The 26,823-nt window shown below is 39.2% G+C and overlaps 2 protein-coding genes across 2 annotated transcripts; both read right to left on the reverse strand.

The window, feature by feature from the left end:
- Positions 1–1,096: 1,096 nt before the first annotated feature.
- On the reverse strand, positions 1,097–2,343 carry prph (peripherin; the record flags this gene model as incomplete). Its single annotated transcript, XM_079242133.1, is given in 4 exon segments — positions 1,097–1,677; positions 2,192–2,207; positions 2,210–2,277; positions 2,280–2,343. Coding segments are annotated over 4 exon segments (729 nt in total).
- Positions 2,344–17,290: 14,947 nt separating this feature from the next.
- pmela (premelanosome protein a) lies at positions 17,291–26,823 on the reverse strand. Its single transcript, XM_079241708.1, has 12 exons — positions 26,708–26,823; positions 25,386–25,481; positions 25,149–25,295; positions 23,901–24,035; positions 22,830–22,991; positions 22,442–22,726; positions 20,739–21,488; positions 20,453–20,614; positions 20,052–20,154; positions 19,532–19,737; positions 19,353–19,443; positions 17,291–17,733 (listed from the first exon to the last, which is right to left on the reverse strand). The coding sequence occupies exons 1-12, from the start codon at positions 26,757–26,759 to the stop codon at positions 17,580–17,582; spliced, it is 2,343 nt and encodes a 780-aa protein (XP_079097834.1). The 5' UTR covers positions 26,760–26,823; the 3' UTR covers positions 17,291–17,579.

Genomic DNA, 26,823 nt, shown 5'->3' on the forward strand with positions numbered 1-26,823 from the left:
CAATCTAGACTTCTTGTCATTACAATCCACCTAATTCTTTTGAAATCCAGTACTCACCATGATGAGTTATCAAAAGTTATAGCATTATGGATTATGTGTAAGTTTGATCCTTCTCTGCTACCTTTTCCTGATTGATCAGCTGAATCTGCAGACGTGCATTTGAACTCTGCTCCATTTATTCTGTCAGACAGAGGTCCTGTCTGGGCTGGACATAAAGTAGATTAGTGGGCCCTGCTTCCTCATCTTTAATTCATGCTGCGTTACGTGGGACCCTTTTGTCCTAATGGGCTCTCTGGCACCATCCCATCACTGAAAACACACCTAATGGAGTCATTGAATCACATTGATTTTTCCTGACTCTGTTCTCTCCATGCCTGATACCCAACCCTCTTTTCCTCTTGTCCAATGTCCTCTTCCTTCCCTTCCAGTTTCTCTGCTGACCCCACCCATCACCCAGTCCCTTCAGCCTCCTCCTTTCTTCCCTCATCTCCATGCACACATCATTGTCTTAGTGTTCCTAAAAATCTATAAAGTTTTGTTATCTAAGGAACCGTGACTGAATTTTGGCATCAATCTCTGTTTTCGGTTTGTTGTTTTGCTGTCGTGTGCTTGGATGATTGACCTCTCCAGCTCATGAGGCATCCAGTAATGTAATCTGCACAGATGATGCAGAGTGTAGCATCCTCTGCCATGATGCTGCTCTTGTGCCACACCCAAAACCATCAACTTTATTGGATTTAGCGCATGCTCATCTTCTTTATACTCCTTCAGTTAGCAGACCATGGAAAGGATGTTATAAAAACATTAACCCTTTATTGGGCACTCAATGAAATACCTTGAAATTAGAATTTAAACCTAAAATTGTCCTTCTGGAATGAACCAAGACCTTCATTCTGTTGTTAGATTAAAAAAAAAAAAAAAGTTTTATGCTGAAAATGAAAGAGAACAAAGTGATCAAAAATAGTCCCTTGCCTGATAAAGGGTTAATGAAAAATAGTAACCACTTTCACTCACACAGATGCGCAGGTGCAAGACATAATATTTGATCAGCAACAACAAAACAATTAAATATTTGAATCACAAGACAATTATACGTCTATCTATCAGATCCCAACCTCTGCTTGAGAAGGGCCAGGTCTTCGGCCAGGTTGTCCCTCTCCAGCTGATATTGGTCCCTCTCCTTGCCGACTGCATCCAGCTGGCGCCTCAGCTCCCTCAGCTCCTCCTGGAAGAGCTCAGACGCCCGGTTTGGCTGGCCCTGCTGCTGCTGGCCCTTGTACTGGTTGAGCTCCTGCTGAAGTCCACTATTCTGCTGCTCCAGGTATCGCACCTTCTCGATGAAGCTGGCAAAGCGGTCGTTGAGCTCCTGCAGCTCGGCTTTCTCATTGCTGCGGGTGGTGAGGAACTCTTGGTTGATGGCTTCGGCCAAGGTGAAGTCCACCTTGTCGTAGGAGAGACGAGGGGGCTGGGGGGTGGGGCGAGGACGCTGTTGGTGGTAGGCGGTAGATCGGGATGCCATCACGGGTGGCATTGAACGCATGTAGCGCCCTGTAGAAATGGGCATGCGAGAGGACACGGGGGAGTAGGAGGTCATTGAGATGGGATGTGGGCTTCCAAAAGTGCGCCTGTAAGAGGTAGAGGTATGCATTGAAGAATGGCTCATGGTTGCTCTGGTTTCTGGGAAAGGTGGAAAGCTGAAGGCTGAGAAATGCTCCTGAAGCAACAGGACATCCGACTGAAGAGTGCAGAGGGTTTTTATGCACTGAGTCCCATCACATCACAACTCCCCCTCCCTCATATTTCCTCACCCCACCCACATGTAGCCTTCCTTTCTCAATCACTCAGCTTACAAGCTTTGGCCACTCCCTACCCCTCAGTGATAGTCCCTGTCTCTCTCTCTTTGCTTTCATCAGCTCTGTCTCAGTCACAACTTTCCATCCTTTTAACCAGAACACTTGGCAGGAATCCATACTGGCCTCCCCATCACTGCTCTGATAACTAAATATGTCACCCCCCCCTCTTTTCTCTGATTTATATCCTCATTGTCACTTTGTCAGGTGCTTACTCAGTCAGTCTTGTGTCTCCATGTGACTGCTATACATGCATTTATTTGACTTTACTCCGACTAACACAGTTTATCTTAAGATCACTATTACCCGTGTAAAAAGTTTGGTTCCACAGTTCCCAGTACGATCATTTGAAATTCTAACCTAAAGTGAATCACATGAATGCATTGATTTAATTCTTTTCCACCTCCATTTGTCTCCCTGCTTCTCTGTCTGTTTCTCCTTTTACTGTAATGGAATACTTTATTGATATTCTGGGCGTCTGGGGCAGAGCCATGACTCTGCAGTTATTTTATCCCTTTGGAAAAGCACAATATTCTATCATCTTTGTTGGAGTATGAGTTGTCAGATAGCTGTTTGATTGTCAGGTTAAAAGCAGTTTTTCGATCAGCCAGACTTTGCATCCACATATAAGACTAATTACAGATGATGACTGTTGTCATGGCAGGTTCATGATGAGCACAATGAGAGGGCTTTCTTTTTTATTTACTCAGTGTTTAATGTATTACAACTTTTATAGTTTTTTCATTGTTCATAGAATAAAATACCAGAAATCCCTTAAGTTCTTTAACTTGTGTGTACCATTTATCTTACACATTTTTTCAGGCATCAGTTTCTTCAACAATACATAAATATGTTCAACCCAACTAAACAGTCAAACAGGGCAACAGGCAATGAAATTGCATTAAAAATTAGAATCATAGTTATTTATGTGCAAGCTTTGTAAAGTACAAGCACAAAGCTGATAAATAAAAGAAGAAAAATTAAATCATTCATTGATTTCGGCTTTCTTTACAACACGAGGAGACTTTTAGTGAACAATGATGCCAGTGAAAAGTAAAATCCCTCATTAACGTTGGCTTTCTCTGCATGAACGTGGAGCAGCATCTGCAGCCTGTGTGTCAGTTTTTGACCATATTAACTGCAGTCTGCAGACAAGCTAGCAATGCTGCATAAAGTTGATGTAATACAGAGCATGCTCTGTGTCGCCTGGGCGTGGCACATTCCTCCCTTTGTATCCCAAGTGATATTTGGTACTTTAAATAGAGTCATTTCTATTCATGCTTTCCTGTATCTCACAAACTGACATGACATGTGTTTGTCATATTTATTGATCTGTTTCCATATTTTATTACCAGTCAGCAGGTTGTATTCAAGTTCAGTAATTTTCTAATTGATTCTGTGGTTACTTTAGGATCCCGCCATCTATTTTCCTTTCTGGATTTAGCATCTTCAGCACTCTGTAATAAAAGTATACTAATTTCTGTTTCTGTCTGATTGACTTTTACAAACACATACATACACATACATACATAAACAATTGGCCTTATTTTGAAATCTGCACAGTTGCTATAACTGTAGTCTGGCTTTCTGTGTAATAAATGGCCTGTTAGACAAAGCTCTGCAATCGAATCAACCCGTTTTATGGTCAGTAACTCTCTCCTCTCTTTCCCTCCCCCTCTGACCCACCCTGTCTCACTCCCTCTCTACACAGCACAAGCTCACTTTCTACATCCTGCCTTTGTGGCATCTGTGATCAATTTCTATCTCTATTAGGACTACCTACATTTTTATGGCCAAATTTACAGTGTTGATAGTAGAAACACTCTTAATGTGAAAAAAAAAAAGAGAGAAATAAAGAGAAACAAACACACTGAAAAGAGTCTTATTTACTCATTTGAATCATATCAGTAATACTAACCTTCGGCCAGATGTCACCATTAGCAGATGATCCTTCTGGTTCTTGGAGAATTCCCACAGGAGCCTTGAATCCAATTTTGCTTCCTCAGCACTGTCAGTCTGGAATATCTGTTTCCATTTCAACACAGTATGTGTGTCAAATTTCACATAAAAGAGCCATTTATACAGCTCATTAATATGGGAAAATTGGGAATAAACATACTGAGGTATGGTTTCATTATGGGGCGATGCAATCCACTTATATTCCTCCATACAATCTGAGGGTTGGGTGTGGCTCTGATGGGAAATCTGATCAAATTTTAACAGCGGTCAGCACTCACAACGGCACAGAGTAATACTGCACACAAACTGAATTCCAGTAAAGACAAACCAAAAATGATCAGTGTTAATGCAAGTAATAATGAAAATAAACTTATTTAGAGTGTGTTGACTGATGCACTGGAAGCAGTTGTCCATTCTGTGTACTTGGAGAAAAAATTAAAGCTTTACTGATATTACAAAATGATTGTGGAAAGACATCAGGCCCAGAATACTTCATAAAGACAAAAATAGTCTGTTTTTATTGCTGTCTGCCAAATCTCAATAAAAATTTTAGCCTTTCTGAAATAAAACTGTTTCATAAAACACTGGGAACAGCTATACATGCTTTTGAGTAGTTTCTTTTTGAGTCAGAGCTGGAATAGCTTGATAAAGCATAGAGGGTTGAGGGTCTTGGCTGAAGACTGGAGAATGAGGCGGGGCTGGATACTGGATGTCCAACCCAGCCCCCTCAACATTTTGATTGGATTAACCCTAATCCTGACACTAATCCTAACCCTAACCACGCCCATTTGACATCCAACTCCGCCCAGTATCCAGGCCCGCCCCATTCTCCAGGCTGCATTTGGGGGTTATTGGAGAAATGGTAGCTCATTGATACTAATAGCACACCTGGCATGTCTTACACTACCATTTGGGAGCCGCTAAAAGCCTACCTGAGGGGGCAGATCAATTCCTAGGCTGCGTATGAGAAAAGAGAACATAGTCGCCGCCTCACTCAACTATCGAAACAAATAAAAATGATAGACAATAAATATGCTACCTCCCTAAGACCAGACTTGTACAAAGAGACACTTCTACTTCAATCAGTATTCAATAATCTCTCTGTTAAACAGACAGAGAGGTTGCTTCTCAAAACCAAACAAAATAACTATGAACATAGCGACAAGGCTGGGCAATTGTTATCACATCAATTCAGAAGGCCCTCAGCTGTCCGGATTAATAATGATATACACACTGAACATGAGGGAACCTCAAGTCACCCAATAACTATAAAGGGCCAATTTAGGAAATTCTATTCCAGTCTTTACACATCTAAAGTCTCTGTGGACCCGTCTGTGATCCAGGCATTTCTCAACCCTCTGGTAATTCCAAAAATATGCCCAGAAGACCAAGTTAGATTGGACCCTAAAATCTCTAGCGAAGAGATTGCACAAGCAGTAAAATCTATGCAAAACGGCAAAACACCCAGCCCAGATGGGCTACCTATAGAAGAATTTTACAAGACTTTCTCTACTAAACTGTCCCCTTTTTTATGTAAACTTTTTGAAGAAATTGCTACCGCAGGGAATGACAATTCAATGACCAAAGCAACCATCATTGTTATACCCAAGAAAAAGATCCTTGTAAATGTGAGTCATACCAACCGATAAGTCTTGTGTGCTGTGATCATAAAATTCTTAATAAAGCATTAGTTCGTCACTTTGAAACAGTGATTCCAAAAATAATACACCAGGATCATTCAGGCTTTGTACCTGGGAGACACTCATTTGACAACATGTGCCGTCTGCTTAATGTTCTATACTCTTCTCACTCTACCCAACAACCCGACCCAGTTGAAAAGCATGTAATCAGGTGGAGTGGGAATATTTATTTATTACTCTTGACAACTTTGGTTTTGGCCCCAATGTTATATCCTGGATAAAAACAATATACTTTTCACTGCTTGCGTTAGAAAGAACCAACTCCACAATGTCTGACTATTTCCAGCTACATCACAGAATAAGACAGGACTGATGCCTATCACCATTCCTTTTCAACCTGGCCATAGAACCGTTAGCTATTGCTATAAGAATGAGAAACAAAGTCAGTGGAGACATGGTGAATTACACAAAGTATCCTTATATGTGGATGACCTTCTAATATTCTTGACTAAATTATTTCTACATTTGTATAGTCTGAGACAGTTCCAAGAATGAAAAGAGCATTCCTGGAGATGCCAAAGGCAGCAGGGCATTTGGGTTTACCCAACTTCACTGATTACTGATTATTGGGCAGCAAACATAAGTAAGTTATTATACTGGGTCGCCGCTTGGCGTAGGGACCAGCATCCTATCTAGTCCAAGATGGAATTGAGCAATTCAATAATATGGCCTATTTCGTTAATGAGCTCTTCAATCTCTGCACCTTCGCACCCTCAGCTCACTAACCCAGTCATAAAACACTCCCTAAAAATCTGGTTTCAGTTTAGAAAACGTTTTCACATTACCCATCATTCTTTATTCTCCCCTTTGTTAGGTAACCACCTCTTTTTACCGTCCCAAACTGATTCGGAATATCAAATTTGGCACAGACTGGTCTTTTTTAAGGACCTCTTAGCTGAAGGAGCCTTAATGTCCTTTAAATCACTGCCAAGAAAATACGATATCCCTAAACCTCATTTCTTTGGATTTCTTCAAATTAGGAAATCCTTTTGCAAGCATTTTAATCTCCCATAAGTTCATCAGGACAACACAATGGATGACATACTTGCCCTAGACCCATACACAAAAGATAATATTTCCAAAATCTATAACAAGCTTCCAGGGGCGAATCCACCATCATGGGTCAGAACTAAACTGTCTTGGGAAAAGGATCTAGGTATCGATCTCCCAGAGAGGTCTTGGCAGCTTTGTCTAGAGTGGATCCATGCCACTTCTGTTTGTATTGGGCATAATCTTATTCAGTTTAAAGTTTTTCACCATCTACATTATTCAAATGAAAAGCTTGCTAAGATATATCCCAGCGTCAGTGGTGCATGCTTGAGATGCTACCAAAGCCCAGCCACACTAGGGCATATGTTCTGGAACTGTAAATCACTAGGATGTTTCTGGACAGGCATTTTTTGGCCATCTCTATTGTCTGTAAGAAAAATGTCCCACCTTTTTGCTGTGTCCAAACTACAAGCAAAGGCAACTGCCTTTATGTCCCTGATAGCCTGCAGAGCCATTCTCCTTCTTTTTAAATCTGACAAACCACCATCATTCAATAGCTGGATCAAAGATATGCTTTCCGTGCTGCAACTGGAGAAATTGAGATGTAGCAGGGAGAAATGGTAAATTTTGGGTCGTCTGGTCTCCTTTTGTTCACTATGTTAAAGCTTTAGTGTGCTTTAATAACACAGCTATAGATATGTCATAGAGGGAAATTGATATAGCAATGTCTAAACCTATGTAGGTATGTAGGACGTATACATGACAAAGCAATAGATATTCTGTTATTCCAGACTTTTTAAAAAAATAAATATATATATTATTGTATTTGCAAGGGGTAGGTGGTAATATGGTGGTTGGGAGTGTGTGTATGTGTGTGTTCAAGTTGTAAAATGCAAAAGATATAAACAAAGTTGATAAAAAAAAAAAAAAAGAAATGGTGGCATTCATCTCAAACTAGGCTCTTTGCTGGAATTCTGCTTTTTGTTTAATTTTTCTTTTTTCTTTTCTGTTGGTATTTAATAATAAAGCTTCACTGAGGACAGATGAAGGTAACTACAGCCTTTAAGATCCGTTGCTATGGGAGTAGCCAGTAATGAAAAGACACTCTAATTAATCAGAGCTGTGTAGCTGCCGGGGTAGTGACTCGTTGGCTCTTCTTCAGTTTCACAGCTGACAAAGGTTTAAAAAAGGTTAGTGACAGAGAAAAAAAATCCTCCAACTTCTTGAATCCTTCTTTGGTGCTATAAGTGGGTGGATTGTTCTGACAGTGATGGTGATTTGTGGTGATGCAGTAACTAAGCTGTGGGACTGTCAGAGCTGAGGTGGAGGTCATCTGTGAAAAATGAAGGCCTCCCAAAAGGGCTGTTCGGTTAGTACTTGGTTGTACAGCCAGAAGTAAGCAGAGAGGGTTGAACGACATTATGTAAATGCGGCAAAGAGACATGTTATTGGTTGAGTGTGATTAATGGCTGTGTTAGGCAATTACTGTAATGCAGCGCTGCACTGTTCCACAAGGCAGCTGGATGAATATCCATGTGGATGTAAGTAAAGAGACCCATTCAAAGACTGCTGTTGAAGTACTGAATGCATTAATGACACATGCCGATACAAACTGCCTCTTGATGACTTAATATGTTTAGGTGACAAATGTTAAATTATGTGGACTTGTTATTTAAAAAATCCTGTAATCCAAGTTATATCAAATACTCATTTTCCACAGCAACTGTATAAATATAGTAAATTTAAGAGCTAAGACTTCAATAAAATTTAGAATTAACTTTTTTTTTATCTATAAATGCAAACCATTACTGCTTCACTTCTCAGTTGATCCATATGTTTCTTCATGCCATGTTGGCCAGACCTGCTTCTTCCATTAAAGATTTTTGCTGCAGTGACGTCAGCCTTTATTTCTGCACTGCAGTGTGTCATAGAACATAGTGCAGAAGGACTGAGGCTGCACAAGGCATTATGATGACCTAAACATAATACCAAACGTTTTGATTTTCTGTTTTCTTCTCTCTTTTTTTTTTTATGAAAAAAAAAAAAAAATTCTGTTCCCTGCATCATGGTATGCAGAATGGCATCCATGTTGTGTCGATTACATCGGATGCACATTTGAATAGAGAGGCGGGGAGTTTTTATCAAGGAAACTTAACTCTAAACTTTAAGCTCTCTGTGAAAACAACAAAGCATAGAATCATCAGGAGCACCGACAGGAAGACAAAAAACATGAATGACAACCATAAAACCAGCAATAAGTGTGAATATTAATATCAATCCACTGTCTATCATCACTCTTATATCCCCCCCCTGGGGGGGGGGGGGGGGGGGGATATAAGACGTCTCATTGAGCGCTGGAGAGTGAACCAGTGTCACCGCCATATTGGATGGGTCTCCGCTGTCGAGTTTTGCTGCAGCGTCAACATAGTTTCCCCACAAAACTCTTTTTTGTGGAACAACGCGTATATATTGCACACTAAAAAAAAAAAAAACAATTTTCTACATAATTGGTTGATAAATGATATTAATACAGTGAATAATCTCCTGAATGCAAGTGAATTGTTAGAATTATTATGTTATTATTAGAATTATTCCTGCACACCAAGGACCCAGTAGAGGCAACACAGGATTAAAAAGTAGAAGTAGACAAAAAGCATAGCATATATGAGTAACAAAGCAGAGCGCTGGAGGATTTAATGTACTGCACAAAGGACAATCATGAGACAACAAGTGGGGAGAAGACATTACATTTAACAAAGAATGAATGAAGAATAAAATAAACCTAAATTATCACTAGGCAGCACTCTGAGGGTCATGTTCTTTGATTTCTCAAGTGGGCTTAAAACCATTCAGCCTGCTTTGTTATGTGAGAAGCTCCATAAATTCCAGGAGGATACCTCCACAACCACCTGGATCTATGACTACCTCACAAACAGACCACAGTTTGTGAGACTGAAAGGTTGTGCGTCTGAGATGGGGGTCAGCAGCACTGGTGCACCACAAGGAACTGTACTCTGACCATTCTTCTTCACACTGTACACCTCAGACTTCCAGTACAACTCTGAGTCCTGTCATCTGCAGAAATACTCTGATGACTCTGCAGTTGTGGGGTGTATCAGGGATGGACAAGAAGCAGAGTACAGAGAAATGGTCAGTCAGTTTGTTAAATGGTGCGGTGACAATCATCTCATATTAAATAGCAGCAAAACAAAAGAGATGATTGTTGACTTCAGGAGGAAGAAGAATAAACAAAGCACTGTTTCCATCCTGGGAGAGGAGGTGGAGGTGGTGGAGGAATACAAGTATCTTGGAGTTCAGCTGGACAACAAACTGGACAGGAAATGCAACACTGACTACATCTACAAGAAAGGTCAGAGCAGACTGTACTTCTTAAGGAAGCTGAGATGGTTTAACGTCTGCACCAAGATGTTGCATATCTTCTATAAGTCTGTTGTGGAGAGTGCAGTCAGCTTTGCAGCATCTGCTGGGGTAGTAGCATCAGAACCAGAGACTTGAAGAGAATCAACAAACTGATCAAGAAAGCTGGTTCTGTGCTTGGAGTAACTCTGGAGCCGCTGGAGCTGATTGTCCAAAGAAGAATGCTGCACAAGCTGATGAAGATGATGGAGGACTCTTCACACCCTCTCCACAACACAGTGATGAAACAACAAAGTGTGTTCAGTGAGAGGCTTCTTCAGGTCCAATGTAAGACTGAAAGATACAGAAGATCATTCCTGCCAGCGGCCATCAGCCTCCAGAACAAGACCTCCTCCAGTTAATTTTTATATACTATAATATTGAATTTCCCTTTGGGATTAATAAAGTAATTTTCATTTCATATATACATATATACGTACATACATACATACATACTATATATATATATATATATATATATATATATATATATATATATATATATATATATATATATATATTATGTATATATGTGTATAATGTAATGTTACTTCTGAGTGCTATTTTTTATTATTAAACCTACATAAAATGAAACATCCTGGGTCTAATGTCTTGCTGTTCTGTATACAGCAAAATTTGGATTGTCTTCATTAAATCTTATTTCAAGGTTTTTGGAAAGTTAGCAGCCCTTGTGTACTAGGTAATGTCCCTCGGCAGTCTAAACCTATCGCAGCATAACAAAGGGATAGTTAGACAGCTAGTGATCCCTAACTATTGGACTTATCAAAATATTTTAACTTAAAAGCACGTTGTTTTTTAATGTTTTACAATGATCTGTATCATAACAATATCTCTGCCCTTTGTAACACAAACCAAACTGTGAGGAAAAACAGGTAAAAATCCGTGGAGTTCTTGTTGTGGTTGGACCTACACCTTACAAATAAATGCATTGGAGGCGCAAGGCAGACCCATCCAAGATGGCGGCGCGATGAGACGTCAGCTCGTACAGGCGCCGTGATACAATGTGGCGTCTACATATATATGATGTCTATGTCCTCTTCCCCCCACACAGCAGAGGCAAGATGGCTGCCTGTCCTTGAGCCGGGTCTGCCGGAGGTTTCCTTCCTGTTAAAGGGGAGTTTTTTCCTTTCCACTGTTGCCAGTGTGCTTGCTCAGGATGGGAGATTGAGTTGGACTCAACTCAATCTGTTGGTTTCCTTATATAGGCTATTATGAATTGGCTTTCATTATGTTTTTCTCTCTGTCTGTAAAGCGTCTTGAGATGGCATTGCCGTGATTTGACGATATAAGAATAAAGTTGAATTGAATTGAATTGTTACTACTCAATTTGAAATTTAAATTTTATCAATGTCCTTGTGTACATAATGAGTATTATGTATTATTGTTGTGATAAAATGCTTAATCTCAAAGTGTGTTGCAGAGCAAATACATAAATCTAAAATATCTACCATTATTACAACAGCTGTCAGAAATTACATGCATCTAAAAAAAAAAAAAAAAAAAAAAAGGAAACTAGAAAGGCCAACCTTAAATAAATTGTTGTCAAAGGTAGTACCCTGTACGATTTGTAACTGGACATAGGGGCGGCTGGTCACTTGGCGTATGGGCAGCGAACTTGGCAATCCTACGGTGGAATAATTTATCTGTTGTTGCAGTTACAACCTAGAGGCACTAGATGTCGTTATTGTAGCCATATTCCATATCCAACCTTTAACTTCTCTTTAAATGTGACGCTAATGAGTTAAAAACCAGCTAAATGTTCCAATAAACCTTGAATGATGTTTTTGTATATAATTCTTAATATGTGGCTTAAAATTCTTTGTATTTACCTAAAGACCTGTGGTTTTCCGATAACCATTGATCTTTAGTGGTGGCCAGTGCCACCCTGAACAAAAAGCTGGCAACCCCAGTGGACTTTCCCGCAAATATTGTATTTTTTACTGTTAACACGGCACGGCATAACGTGATAGTCTCACGTCTTTACAATAAACTTATCACGTTATAACGTGATAGTCTCACGTCTTTACAATAAACCTATCACGTTATAACGTAATAACTTTTTTTCATGAGGATGACAGCTCTACGCTTCCGTACAAACGCGAATAAAAACGGAAAGAAAAGTGTATTTCAATCAGGCGCGCAGAGGGCACCTCACATAGGGTCCGACAATTTATTATTATTATTAATAATAATAATAATAATAATAATACTGTATTATAATATTGTATTGTAATATTATCTTTATTAATTAATTTTTGTTTATTTAGTTTTTTGTTTTACAAAAATTATGAAGGTACTTAGATCAGGACCGGTCTATGATCATATGTCTATGATCAGGCCACGGAAGCGGGAAGATCAAATAGTGATGTTGCCATGCGATAGTAGGATGGACGCAAGCAGCACAAGAGAGTCGTCAGTAAGTATATCAAAAAACTTAAATCACTTCAGTGTAATGGTTTTATGCCAATTCACGGTAGTGTTTAAATATTTACTGGGATGATGGCTATCTTTGGCATATGAATGTAGGTGACCCTAAATGAATAACAACATTGTTCCTTTTTGATGAGCTAACGCTACCAAGGCTTTGTTTGGGCTAACGCTACCCACCGATGCTGGTTTACCCAGCTAATCTTAGCCGGTATTCATTAAATCAAGCCATTCACAAGTTAACGTTTGCTCAGATTAGCTAGACAATAGTGATATCAGCTGTATCTACATTAGATAGAAAACGTTTTTACAACATTGCGAACTTGCTAGCTCACATTAGCTGGCTATATGCCACTGCCCAGACAGCTGTCATTATACAGAAGTTATTATAATAGCGTCATGATTTAAATTTTCACCGTGTGCTAACATGATCATTTTGCAGACAAGAGGAAGCTTCCCAAGGATATTTTTTCAGGAGATCTGCACAGTGATGGAGGTTAGGCAGCCAGACACTGACTACAGTTGAAGGTAAGTTAAATCAATCCAAATCCCTGATTTATAAACCAGTTATATTACATTTATTTATCAGAACAATATCACAGTTTATAAAATCCTGAACCCTTTTCTTTGGAGTGTAATATTAACAATTTTTGTGTTTCTTCAACAACAGTTTTATTTTTATTCTCCAGCTTAATCTACAGTTTAATGTTGAGTGTTATGTGTTGACAAGAACTTCTCCTAATGTTTAATATAATTCCTACCTATATCCATTCAATAGGAGAGGACTCTGAGTGCTATTGCTGAGAAATAGTTTAACATTTATACCCTGTTATTGTAATCTGGGGGCTGTAGTAACACTCTAAAGATAAATCCTCTTATTTTAACAGCAGGCTCTGTTTTTTTTATCCATATGATGATCAATCAAAGTCATTAAGTTATTTACTTATCTTTTACAGTAGAGGGCTCAATCTGAGGATTCAGACCACTTTAGGCCATCAATGAAATGATCGGAGAAAGGACCCAAAAGCAGCACAAGAGATCTGGGCAGGTTAACAGTCTTTATTTTAGCTACTTGGTGAGGTTCGGTGCTGGAGTTGAACTCTGGTTCCCAATGAGCAGAGCAGAGCAACTTTCCTCTGGGCCGACAGAGTAGCCACCTAGCACAACAAGGTGAGTGAAGATCCACAACTCACGGTTGGGGGTCCTCCAGGACAGAAACCCAGTAACCACTGGGGAGCAGGCTCCAAGGGCAAGGCAGGAAGCGGAAGTCGGGGACAGATCAGGTCGGTAATGGGCAGGCAATTGTGGTCGGAGTGCTGGAAGGTCAGGCATGAGAGCAATGACAATCTGGCAGTGAGTGAATGGTGGAGGCTGCATATATGTGCAGGCTGAACTGATGGGGATTGTGAACAGGTGGCAGAGGCAGAGGAGAGCAGTGAACTGATTAGGGGTGTGGCAAGCAGCAATGTTGGAGGAAGCAAGGCTGATTGTGACAATCAACTTCTTATGAACCTGCACGTTGTCTACCAGGTGAGGATGAAGTGTTAATGGTGAAATTAAATAAGTGTTACATGTCTTCCCCATCTCTCTCTCTCTCCTATCTTTTCTATAAAACTCCTACCCCCCTCAAATAAAGCATTCAATGCCTGATGTAGCTCATTTTCATTCTTTTGTATCCTTCCTACAGGAACGAGATCAGTGCAGCTGGATCCTGACCAGCCCAGGTCTCCAGGTGGTGGACCCATTGAAGGACCAGCAGGTGAGGATGATGTTGTCCTGATGGTAGGATTGATGTTTAGCAGCTCATTTCTGAAATAAGGTCCCATCAGATTTTTTTTATTATGATGGGTTTTCTCTGTCATTCCAGATATATCCCAGTCACAAGCAGATGGCCCAAAACAGCCACACCTGAAGTTTTACCCCCAGACCTTGTAAGACGACAAGAGTTGGGGCTTTAGTTTCAAGTGGTTCTCCATTCATAAGTGGCTGGAGTACTCACAACTTACAGACTCTTCCTGCTGTCGCCATTTTAGTCTTCCCAGCTCAGGTGATACAGTTTTCACATCAGAGTGGTTTAAAAAATTTTGAAAACAGCAATGTTTACTACTGATGGGGGGATTCGCAGCCCATGCTAAATCTGAGCCCCATTGTAATGCATTGCTTGCGTGGGCAGAGTACAAGAAGACACTTGAAAGTGAGTGCTCTCTAGTCTCTACCAACCTCAGTGAATGCATGGTATGAGAAATTTGTGAAAGGAAACAGAGAATATATAAAAAGTGTAGCAGACACATTCCTTCTTACAACCACACAAAACATAGCACAGATGGGAAGCAATGAACCTGAAGGGCACAATAAAGAAAATTTTCTTGCTATATGGAACACCTAGCAAAGCATGATCCCAAAATTTAAAAAAAAAAAAAAAAAAAGAGTAGTGCCAAAAAGGCAACCTACTTGGGCCATATGGTCAGAGCCGAAATAATAAGTGAAGTAAAACAAAGTGAAGCCTTCAGTATTATGGTTGACAAGACAAAAGAAAGAACAGTTGTTTTGGTTATTAGATACTATTATGATGGGGTAGTGCATGAAATTTTCCTAAGTTTTGAAGCAGCAGAGCGCTTAAACGGTGCTGCGTTCACAGAAAAAGTCAACCTGATGCTACAGAATCATGGCCTTGACTACAGGAAGCACTTGGTAGGACAAGCATACGATGGTGCTTCTGTTATGAGAGGAAAGAACACAGACGTGCAAGCTTGAGGCACCTTTTAGGTTTTTTTATGTGCACTGTAATGCCCATTGTTTAAATTTGGTTTTAGTTGATTGTGTTAAGTCCATCAATTAAGCATCCTGTTTCTTTTTCCTTTTACAAAGGCTGTCTGGATCACCAAAGATGGCTGGAAATCCAGCAGGAGATGTACCAGGGGTTCCCTAGAGAGCTACAGAGGCTGACAGAGACACGTTGGGCTTGCAGATATAAAGCATGTGAGGTTGTTAAAGACAGACTACCAGCAATCACTCATCTTCTTAAGGAACTTTCGTTAGAAGGAGGTGGTGACCGTTGAGTCGATGCAAGGGGTTTGCTAGCTCAGATAGATGAGAAATTTGTTACCTTTCTTGTAACAAACACTCAAATGTTTTGTGAAATCCATTTTCTATCAGAGTCTCTACTGTCGACTGAACTAAATTTAGGGACTGCGGTGTCAGTTGTAGATGCTCTTGTTGACGTGTTACAGAGCTTTAAGGTAAATGAGGCACTCTGATGAAACATGGGAAGAGGCAATGAACTTGAAGTGTTAAGTTAGTGTTTCAGCTGCCGCTCACAAAGTCACTCCAAGCACGAGGCTGAATGATTTTATTTTTACTCCAATCACTCTTAAGAGGACAGGGTCTAGACAAGGAGTCATTTCATTTGGGATCATTTATTCCAGTTGTTGAGGCTGTTCTGTCTTAGCTAAAGCAGCGCTTTTCTAAAGAAACGTGCTATAATGTACGGGATACACCCCTGAATAGTCCCACATTCTGTGTTGGAAGAGCATGTTTTTCCATTTGCTGTGCAGTAAAAGTGCAACACAGAAGACCTGAAATCTGAGATGAAGCTGCTTACTGGAGTAATTAAGAGGCAGAAATCTAAAGGGGAGAAAACACCCTCTAGTTTTAGAACTTACTGTTTATCATAAACCATATTGTGAGGTCTTTGAGGAGTTTTACGAACCATGCAAAATTGCACTTGCGCTAGCTGTTAGCGCAGCATCTTGTGAGCGTAGTTTCTCTGGACTTAAACTGATCAAAACTCGTTTGAGAACAAATATGAGTGAACGTTTGAGTAATTCGGGTGTTTTTAAGTCAAAAAGGGCAAAGGGCGTCAACCTTGATACTTTAGTTGATGTTTTTGCCAGATGACACAACGACAGAAGGATCAAACTCTTCTAAGTGCTACTATGTTATATATTAGTAGTGCTATGTACTACTATGTTGATATGTCTTTTTTTTTTTCTGCAACGTTCCATGTTTACTGCTTAATGCAGATCCCTGAGTGAGTTATCTTTTGCCTTCTGCATTTTGTAAATACGTGCAACTTCTTAATAAATACGTGTTTTAATGGAGAGAAGAGCCAGTTTGCTGATCATTATGGTTGTTTAACTAGATCAGGGCTGTAGTTCTCATATACATTAAGATGTCCTGCCTAATGTTCAGATATGCTCAAAATGTCACAATATATTTGCTGGAAACACGTCTGTTTCGGAGACACGCACTCTCCACAATATTTTAATTACTTTTGCGATATTTGAAGTTTAGTCTGAATCCAACTTTTAAGACCTCTGAAGTTAAATTTCAGTTTTTGGCTTTGTATAATGAGGAGCAGAAGTATTTTGCACCAGATTAATGTATTTTAATCTATAACATTCCAATTTTTCTTAAACTTATCACATTTATACAGAAATGAGTCAAATGCATGAATTAACTTCTTAACCTTAATTTATATCAGTAATTATATAAAGTTTGTGTATGTCAGATTGCCTCCTGCTGCTCTGATGTGTGAACCTAGTTGGACAGTTTGGTGATGAATAAAACCACGACTGCATGTTTATTTTATTATGTCTTCGTTTTTAAGTTGCTAATTGTTTGGTTGAACTATTCACTTACCAGAAGTTGATGCATACTTGCAGTCATGCCAAAGCCTCTGTTCATTTATGGACTTATATAGTGTAGACCTATAGTTTTTATTCATTTTCTAAAAGTTACTAATTCACCAGACTGAAAATGTTCTTCCGATTTAGCTGCTTAATGACTTGTTTATGTAAAATAATGTTAATTCACCTCAGAATAAACTGACAAAACACATAAAAAAAAGACATGATGGTGATACAGTACCATTTTATTCATTTCAGTGTAGAAAACACAATGTTCTATGATAAACGTCATCTTAAAGAAATTGAACTGAGATGAGTTAACACCGATTTGCCAATAGGTTTAGTAAAAGCAGGCCACAAATAAGAGGATCTTTGTTATGGCTCAGATTAATTCTAATTACCGATTTTAGTGACGTTATAGAACGAAATAAATAGAATTTTACTTGTGACAGAAATAACTGCAGATTTTTACATGTTATACGAGGGTCAGGTTTACTTTCAGGGCTGGGAGTAACAGTACCACTACAGAGAGTGTGATGTGTTAGCAGATGTTGTACATGCTGATTGCATAAACTGATGGTGATTTTTTACACAATCCTTCCCTGAAGAAGTGGGCGGCTTTCTCCTGGTGACTGTCGACTCAACAAGTTCCACAACAGCAAGGGCACCGATGTCACTGCAAAGCTGCCTCCATTATCAGCAGCACCATCCTCCCTCAGCGGTTGGTACTGTTTGAAGCGCCTATTGGGAGACATGACAGATGGGAGTCAGATATAAAGAAATTTAACACGAAATCTCTTAATCCCAGCTTTTGCCTGCATGTGGGGCAAATGAGTCGCGTTGACGTTTGTATGGTGATTGCCACAGGATTTTTCTATCAATATACACATTTTATACAAACATGTAAACAGAAAAATGTCAACTAAAAGCTCAACAAACCCAATTTTAGAAAAAAAAACAGAGTTGTAACCACAACCATTTTAATAGACAAATGTAAAAAGAAATAAAACAAACAAGCAGAACAGATCTTAAAGCCAAATGTAACTGAGAAAGACGATCCATGAGGTGCTGCTGGATAACTCGGTAGACTGGGTACCCCATTTACTGACTGCAAATCCCCAGAAGGCTTAAGTTGTGGCCTATCCGTAGCTCTTTGGTGGACTACTTTATTTCCACGTATACGTTTTACTTTTCAATCCTCTAAATTTGAGATAAAGGCCAAAAGCTAACAAAATTCTAAAAAAAAAAACCAAAAAAAAAACACACCTTTATTATAATGAATTCTAGTATTCAAGTACTTTTAGGCCATGCAGTGTAAAGTAATTTTTATTGTTTACTGGTTTAGACGACTGCTTCCAGAAGGCTTAAAAAGAAATAACATACCGTACCTTAATGACAGTCAGTTGCATGAATGAACATTTTGCCCTCTTGTCAAACCACAGTCATGTAAATTCAGGGTTCAGCTTTAAAAGCAGTTTTTCTTAACCCTAAACACACTGTATTCAAGCTACTGGTGCCCAAGTCTGTTCCTCATGATCTATCGTCCTGCAACTCTAAGATGCATCCCTTCTCCATCACACCTGAACCAAGTGGCTGAAATTCCCTCATCAACCCTTTGCAGCAGCCTGGTAATGAGCTTTTCATTTGATTCATGTGTGTTGAAGAAGCAAAACATAGGATAGTAACTCTCAAAGACCGGACTTGAGCACCCCTGAGTCATAAGTTACTTCAGAAACTTTGAATTTATAATCCAAAACCTGCAGGACAGCTGCCCTCGAGGACCGACTTTGGACACCCCTAAACTAAGAGGGGATTAGCTTGTCTCAGAACAAACAATAAGGGCAGATTTGGCCATTTTAGAGCTCTAAAGCTTGCCTTCTAGTCTAGGCAAGGGGAACTCAGTTCAGTCCTCTGAGATATCAATATAGCAGGGTTTCCATGTAATCCTGCTTCAACCCACCTGACTCATATTAAACGGAGCTTAATCAGGTTCTGGGCAATGGCTCAGTAGCTGGAGTCCACTGTGATGGAGCAAGGATACATGGAAAACCTGCCGGATTGCTGCCCTTGTAGGACTAAACTGAGTACCCCTGATCTATGGATCAGGGGTACTCAGTTTAGTCCTTCTCAGTTTAGTTCCATGCCTATGGATCAGGGCATGGAACCCATGCCCCTTGTGTCATGGGTTCAATGTTGAAGAGTATCTTTTGCCTTTTTTTTTTTTTTTTTTAACATAATGAAAATGAGCTGCCATGAATGCAGCATTTCTGCAGACAAGTTTATTAATCTAATAAATTATGTTATTCTTGTTTAGGCTGTCTCTCATTTTGACCACAATATTCCTGAAATGACACACTCACCTGTACATCAAACCAACGCAACAAACAACACAGGCAAGAACCATCACACCCAGTACTGTTGCAGCAGTTCCAGCTGGGGAGCCACCAGAGGCTGAAAGAAATTTAATATCATTTTACAAATGAGAGAAAATAACTCAAAGTCATTTTAGTTTCCATTGAATGATTTTTCACCCACTCACCTACGGCCACATTGACTCTAGCACTCGCCACAGCAAGACTGACGTCGTTGGTCAGCGACACATTAAGGCAGAATACTCCTGTCTCATTAAAAAACTGACGAAGGATCATCTGGCAGTCTGGAGAGGGTGTCGCTGCGTTACAGATGGTTTGAACCGGTGAGACACAGTCAGCATCAGAAATGACAGTGCAGACCTCACTTGGCAGACTAAAGGAAACAGAAAAGAAGAAGAAAACGTTACAAAAAGAGCAGAAGTAGCCTAATGTTTGAGGATTATTGAATTTAAACTGACGGAAATATATAAGAAATTACACATCAGAAGGCCTCAAATGCATAAAAAGATTATCATAAAAGACTGATCCATAATCATTTGAACCACTTGTTTTGTCTAAAAATGTCATTTAGATTGCTAAGAGTGCCAAAACATAAAACATTGGATTATGAAATATTTAAGTGAGAATAGAGGAAATGTTTGTGATATCTGATTTTATTTAGCTACTTATATGAAGAATGCAACCCACCTTCCCTGACAGCTGATGGTGACATCCACAGCATTCTGATCCAGTTCAGTCGCCAGTGACACAACATTTGACACTTGGACAATCTCTACACTTTCAATACCCTCTGCATGTTGGGAAGAGAATAACATTTTAAAACCCTTATCCTCTTTACTATACCACAGTACAGGGATCTCCGAATCTGGTCCTCCTGGCTCAGTATCCTGCAGGTGTTGGATGTGTCCCTGCTGAAGTTGAAAACAAGCTATAGAGGTCAATTTTATTTGAATAAAGTGTGTTGTAGCAGGGAAACATTCAAGACCTGCAGGGCTCTGTCCTTTGAGAACCATATTTGGAGATCGCTTCCATAGTGGTATCATCCTAGCTGTAATGTTTAGTGCCTAAAATGGCACAATAACACTTACGGACAATGTCTACAGATGTGGCAAGGGAGCCGTAGCGGTAGATGGTGCAGTCAGCTGTCAGCTCTGGTGCCTGTCGTTTGGCAATGACGAGGGCAACTTGTGCTGGATCAGCTTCCACTTCAGCCTGAACTTCACCTTCAGCTGGAACAGCCTCGTCCTCATCTGTTGCATTAAAAACAAATGAAAACAAAGAAAACGGATGTTAGTATCTTATTTTCAAAAGCCATGTTTTTACTATTTTTAGTTTTTTTTTTTTTGTGGGGATTTTTATTTAATAACTCCTCACCCGCAGCAGCTGCAGCAGCTGCAGTAGCTGCAACCACATTTTCAGTTTCCTGCACTTCGGCCTCCGTATCGGCTGCTGGTGCCGCCTCTTCTACAGCTGTGGCTTCTGTGGCAGCAAGAGCTACAACGTTATCAGCTGGGGCTTCAGATTCCGCTTGGACAACCTCTATGGCAGCAGCGGTTGCCACCGCAGGCTCCACGGCAGCAGCAGCAGCAGTGACTGCAGCCTCTTGCTCTGCAGCTGCTGCATCTACCACAGCTGCAACGGTGACTGTGTCAGCAACCTCAACTGCAGCTTCTTCTCCCCCTGCAACTGGGGCAGCTGAAGCTGCGGGATCAGTCGCAGGTACGTTTTCTGCAGCTGCATCTGCCTCTTCCACAACAGCAGCGTCGTCTTCAGCAGCTGCTTCATCATCTGCTGCCTCTTCAGCAGCTGGTGCGACGGGGACGACGGTGGCAACCTCTGCCACCGTAGCATCTGTCTCCTCTGCAGCAGCATCTACAACAGCAGGAGCCACTGAGGCAACCTCTACAACCTCCGTGTCGGTGTCAGCGTCAGCAGCTGGCTCGCCATCTTCTGTGTTTGTGGCTGCGTCAGCAGGCTGCACAGAAACAGCAAGTGGAGTGGCATCAGAGGCAGGCACATCCAGAGCAATTGCATCCCCTCCCTCAGCTGGTGCAGCTGGTACGGCTGCAGGGGTGGAGGCGATGACAACTACAGCTGGAGCAGCAGACGCATCCACGGGAACAGCTGAAAGAAATACGTAAAACTGTTAAGTAAAGCAGTTTTATAGAAGTTACAGTTGTGCTCTTATTTATTAATGCCCTTTCATTAAAGGTGGAGTATGTAAGATTTTCAATATTTTCAAAATAAACTAACTAATAAAATAACTACAATCATAATTAGAAAGTTTTTTGAACATGTAGGTTCCAGTCTGTTCATATTTAATGCATTATTAAATTACAAGTTTAATTAATGACAAATGAAAAAAAGCACTTTTTTTTTTTTACTGGTAGGCAAACATTTAAGAAGGTTCTTTGTCATTAATTAAACACATCAAATATGGATAAACTGGAACCTACATATTTTTAAAAAAACCTACAATATTTTTAATATTGAAAATCTTACATACTCCACATTTAAAGAAGGAAAAAAACAGCTGCCTGTAAAATAAGCTGAAATTGACTAAAGTAATAATAAATAAAAATTTTATGAAAATCATTACATTATTTTCTAATTCTGGTTCAATAGAAATATTTTTATTAAAACGCAAACAAATAAGATAATTTATTACATATTACTTCACTCATAAACTAATATTTTGTTGAACAATCCTTTAATGTTTTTGCTACAGTCAGGTGTTTTCTGTTCCTCTCAGTCAGACTTCTGCTTCACCTGGTTCTACTTCAGGTATTTTGTCCCACTGTTCATCAGAAAAGTGCTCTAATTTGTCCAGGACCAATTTGTTTGTTGTTGTTTTTTTCTTTCTTTCTTCAACTCAATTAAATAAAATAAAAAATAAAAAAAACGGGTCTTATATGACTAAATTATATATATTTTTTGCAAGTTTTTAGTTATTGTTCCTTTTTTAAGTCTCCAGTTATTTGAGTGACTGTTGTAAATTCAACCTTTTCTTTAATGAAAGGGGATGAATACATATGAGCACAACTGTATATAATAAATGAAGTCATTTAAAGTCCTACCAGCAGTGGGGTTTCCACATCCATTTGGGATGCTTGCCATCAGCACCACCTGAGGTTTGAAAGTTCCCACAGAGAGGTATGTGTGTGTGACAGTACGCTCCCTGGAGATGAGTGTCCCACTGTTGTCACCAAAGTCCCAGCTCAAGCTGACGTCTGCGTTGTTCAGATACTGGCTGGGATCGTGGAGTGTGACGGTAAAAGCGATGGCTTGGTTCTGGATGAAGTTCTGGTCGGCTTGATTTACATCATTGACTTGAGCGAGCGAAACCCTGAATGGAACCTGGTCTAAAGACAGAACAAAGGGTTTGGACTCATTATTAGAAGAGCTAAAGTTGTAGAAACACTTGTTTCATCTCGAGTAAGAACGTTTAATGTGTTAAGTGGTTACCTGTGATGGCGAAGGTAGTGGAGGCGTAACCGAGAGGGACGAATCTGTCTCTTCCTCGGGTATGATAGATGACAACCTCCATGCTGTAGGAGCCCAAAGGTACATTGTCTGTTCCGATGGTGAGTGAGGAAGATGGACCATCTGCCACCTGCCAGTAACGCCCTGAAAGACCAAAATGCTTTGATGACTGAGGGTAACTTGGTGAAGTGGAAAAATAAAGTGGGTTAGTTTCTTACTTCCAGGGCCAGATAACTGTGTGTATATCAACAAAAGCAAAAATACACATATGTATTCTTTCTAGCACATTTTTTCTTTTGTGTGTGCATGCATTTCTCTTTCTTTTTCCTAAGTCTGTTTGTGTGTGTGTGTGTCTGTGTGTGTGTGTATAGTTGATGTATCTGACTCCACACGTTGGTGAGAAGGGATTACTTGAATAACACTTAAGCTCTCTTTTATAAACTCTTTTAATGGCAGCAGAGTAAACTATCAAATTTGCATCTTAGTCTACTTTGATGCTTTAATCACTTTTTAGCTGATAATACAGAAAATGAGGCTCTAGACAATGTTCCCCCCCCCCCCCCCCCCCTCTGGTCATTCCTTTTCTATCCCAGTGGGGGGTAGACTAATGATCCAGTCTTTGGTCTAGGCAGTCAAAAAGCTATATAAAAAGCTATATACACGGGGAAAAGGTCAAACAAAGCTGAGATCCCTCCCCATAACTGACTGTTTTGCTAAGTTTATAGGTAAGGGCATTAAAAACACAAGAATCTTTTAAATAGGCCAAAATTTTGGGAACATTATACTGACTTTAATTTTTATTATCCCAGATTTTTCTTTCAGTTTGGATTGAGGAAATCTGCATGAAAGATAACGTGTTGCCAGTTATTTTATTTAAAAAAAAGATTTTTTTAAAACACCCCCCCTCTGATTTTTTCATAAATCACACACTGACTATACGGAAATGTATTAAAATGTATTAATCTCAAATGAGCCATGATACAACATCCATTTCAAAATGCACAATATTTGCAAAAATCAACATGAATTTTAAACAAACTGATTGTTATTTACCCCAAGTCTTCCACACAAACACATAGTGGGGTTTCCTGTTCTGGCTTCTGGTGAAAGGCGTGCCATCAGGGAAAACTCCAGTCCACTGATCGTCTTGGTCTGGATACACAGCCTCGCCCTCCTGATACTGGCGACCTGAACAAAGTCATCAGAATCAGTTTTTCTTGCCACTGTCAGTGAAAGGTTTTACAAACTAGAAATTTTTCTTAGTGCAGTGGTGCAACAGAGCATAGACTAGTAATAGAAACATAAAAAAAAACAAAAAAAAACTTTAAGATGAAGCTTTAAAGGCATGCACTAAAAAGAAGCCAAAATAGAAAATGCTCTTACTTTATAAAACAATTTACATGTAACAACAAACAACAGTGTGGGACGGTAAATATTAATAGTAATGTCTAGCAACCAGTAATTTAACATACTAGTAATCACTGGCGTGTAATATAACTCTACATTAAAGAATATCGCTTTTTTTTTTTTTTTTTTATTACTTTATTTCGAAAATAAAAATTAGAAACAATACTGAAACATAGATGATGCAGGGGACAGAGAAATGATCAAACCTCAAAACAAAGGAGAACATCAGGGAATAAATACAAGAACCATCGAAGTATGTTAAGTTGTGGTTCAAGTGTCACGTAAAACATTGTTGCACTCATTTATTCACTAAAAATAATCATATAAACATTCATTTTAATAATAAATTTGTAAACTTAACATTGAATAATATGTAAATCTTTACTAAAAATAACTAATAAATATTGTTAATATTAATTAAAAAAAATACCAATAGCCTACTACCAATCAGAATAAAAGTCATCATCACTAACCCATCATCATTAACATCCAAGTCACCATTGTCATTGTAATCATCTCTCTGACAATACATGATAAAGTTAAATTAGTATATTTTATTCCACCCAAAATGTGAAATATCAAAACCAACTGTGACTGATTTACCAGCTTTCTTTTCTACTTTTATGGAACAAACTGATGATATATTGAACATTTTCAGCTGTTTATCATCTTGCTGACTAAATAAAGATGGAAATTAGATTGAGCTTTTAATTGCATGTTCACATGCACATATTCATTAAGATTTATCATATATTTTTAAATAAAATATACAAATAATTAGGATTTTCAAAACAAAAATAAACTTATTGAAAAGATGATTAAGTCTAAAACATGTTTCATAGTAACCAGTAACACTCCCCCTGCACAGTGGCATCGCTGGAGAAGTTATCTTACCATCAATGGTGCAGTTTTGTGCCCACACCACCTGTCCATCAGGCAGCACTGTCTGGTTCGGTGGGAAATTCAGATTGATTGTGAAGGTGGCTTTGGCTCCTGTTAGGGTGGGCGCGTCGTTCTTAAGATCAAAGGTTACTTCACCACCTGCAAATATATGTTGCAAACAGTTTAACATCTTCAGATGGGTTGGCAGAGAGAATAACACGAGGTTCAGACAAAGAAATCATCTCTCACCGTTCCAACAGTTTCTGAATCTTGGGTCTCCGTCTTGCCACACCGGATACATCCGAGAGTTCCATGATCGGTAACGTGTGAACTTACTTCTTTGTCCTACAAAAAGTATCATAAAGTCATCAAACAATTGGTTAAAAAAGTGTCAAATAAAGCAACTTCTGCCGAAATCTGAAAAAAAATACTTCATTTATCTGTGACAGTGATGTTTGGAGTCTAGTGTGTCTTCACCATTCAGAGGGTCTTTCAGTAGAGTTAAAGATGTCTGACCTTTTACACTGCACTCATAAACTGTAGAATTTACACAATGTTTTAAGGAAAGGAACCATGTTTCTGGTGTAGGGGGGTGAGAGGTGTTCTTGGTAGTGGAAGTCACACGGCCCCCAATCCCCCTCAATCCTTTTCATGTGACTATCAGCTGAGCAGCAACATCAGTAATCCCAGTGTGTGGAATGAGGGCTCCCAGACATCGGTTGTTGTTCCCAGCTCGTGATGTGTGAGTAAGTGGGGGTGAAAAAGACACCAGGAGATCCTTGTAGCTAAAACACTTTCAATTTTAATTGACTAATTAATTCATAACTTTCTCCAATTATTAGAAAAACATGGTCAGGAAATATAGTCTAATTTCCTGACTTGCAACACAAACTTGTCAATGACTGAAGGACCAATCTGACTACTGCAGAATGCCCCGAGGAAATACTGTAATGGCATAATTTACCATGCAAAAGTTTACACATCATCCCTGTCTGAGTGTAATAGCATGAAATAAGTGTGAAATTAAAGATTCCTCAGTTTACTGTTCAATTTCTGATCCTAACCATGACAAGCTAACACAAAAACTAACAAGGAAGATAGATAGATAGATAGATAGATAGATAGATAGATAGATAGATAGATAGATAGATAGATAGATAGATAGATAGATAGATAGATAGATAGATAGATAGATAGATAGATAGATAGATAGATAGATAGATAGATAGATAGATAGATAAACAATATAAAGTATAATAGTTTCATAAAATGTCCACACAATCTTGTGATTTGTAAGTGATAAATGTTTTTTCTTTCTAAATTTGATTATTTTTCTATAGTTCCAAACGTACTAGAAATTAGCATTTTCATGTAAAAACGTGAGGAACAAAGAAGAAAAACAGAAAAAAAAAAATCTAAATTTTGTTCTGTTTTTGTTAACAAGGCTTTAATTGTTACTTTTATGTTTAATCAGAGAAAAGCACATAAAAACTATTGATTGTACCAATTTTGTGTTGTAAAGAAATACACCTGCTAAACAGCTGAATTGAAGACTTATCAGATGTACTTACTGATTGCCATGGCTGAGCTAAAAGCCAAAACGAGAAGCACCACAGTCTTCATCCTGTGTCTGGTTGTCAGTCTCCTTTCTGAGCCTTGATCCTCACCCTGCAGTCCTAAATCCCAA

Source organism: Telmatherina bonti, assembly GCF_933228915.1.
Source record: "Telmatherina bonti genome assembly, chromosome: 6".
NCBI lineage: Eukaryota > Metazoa > Chordata > Actinopteri > Atheriniformes > Telmatherinidae > Telmatherina > Telmatherina bonti.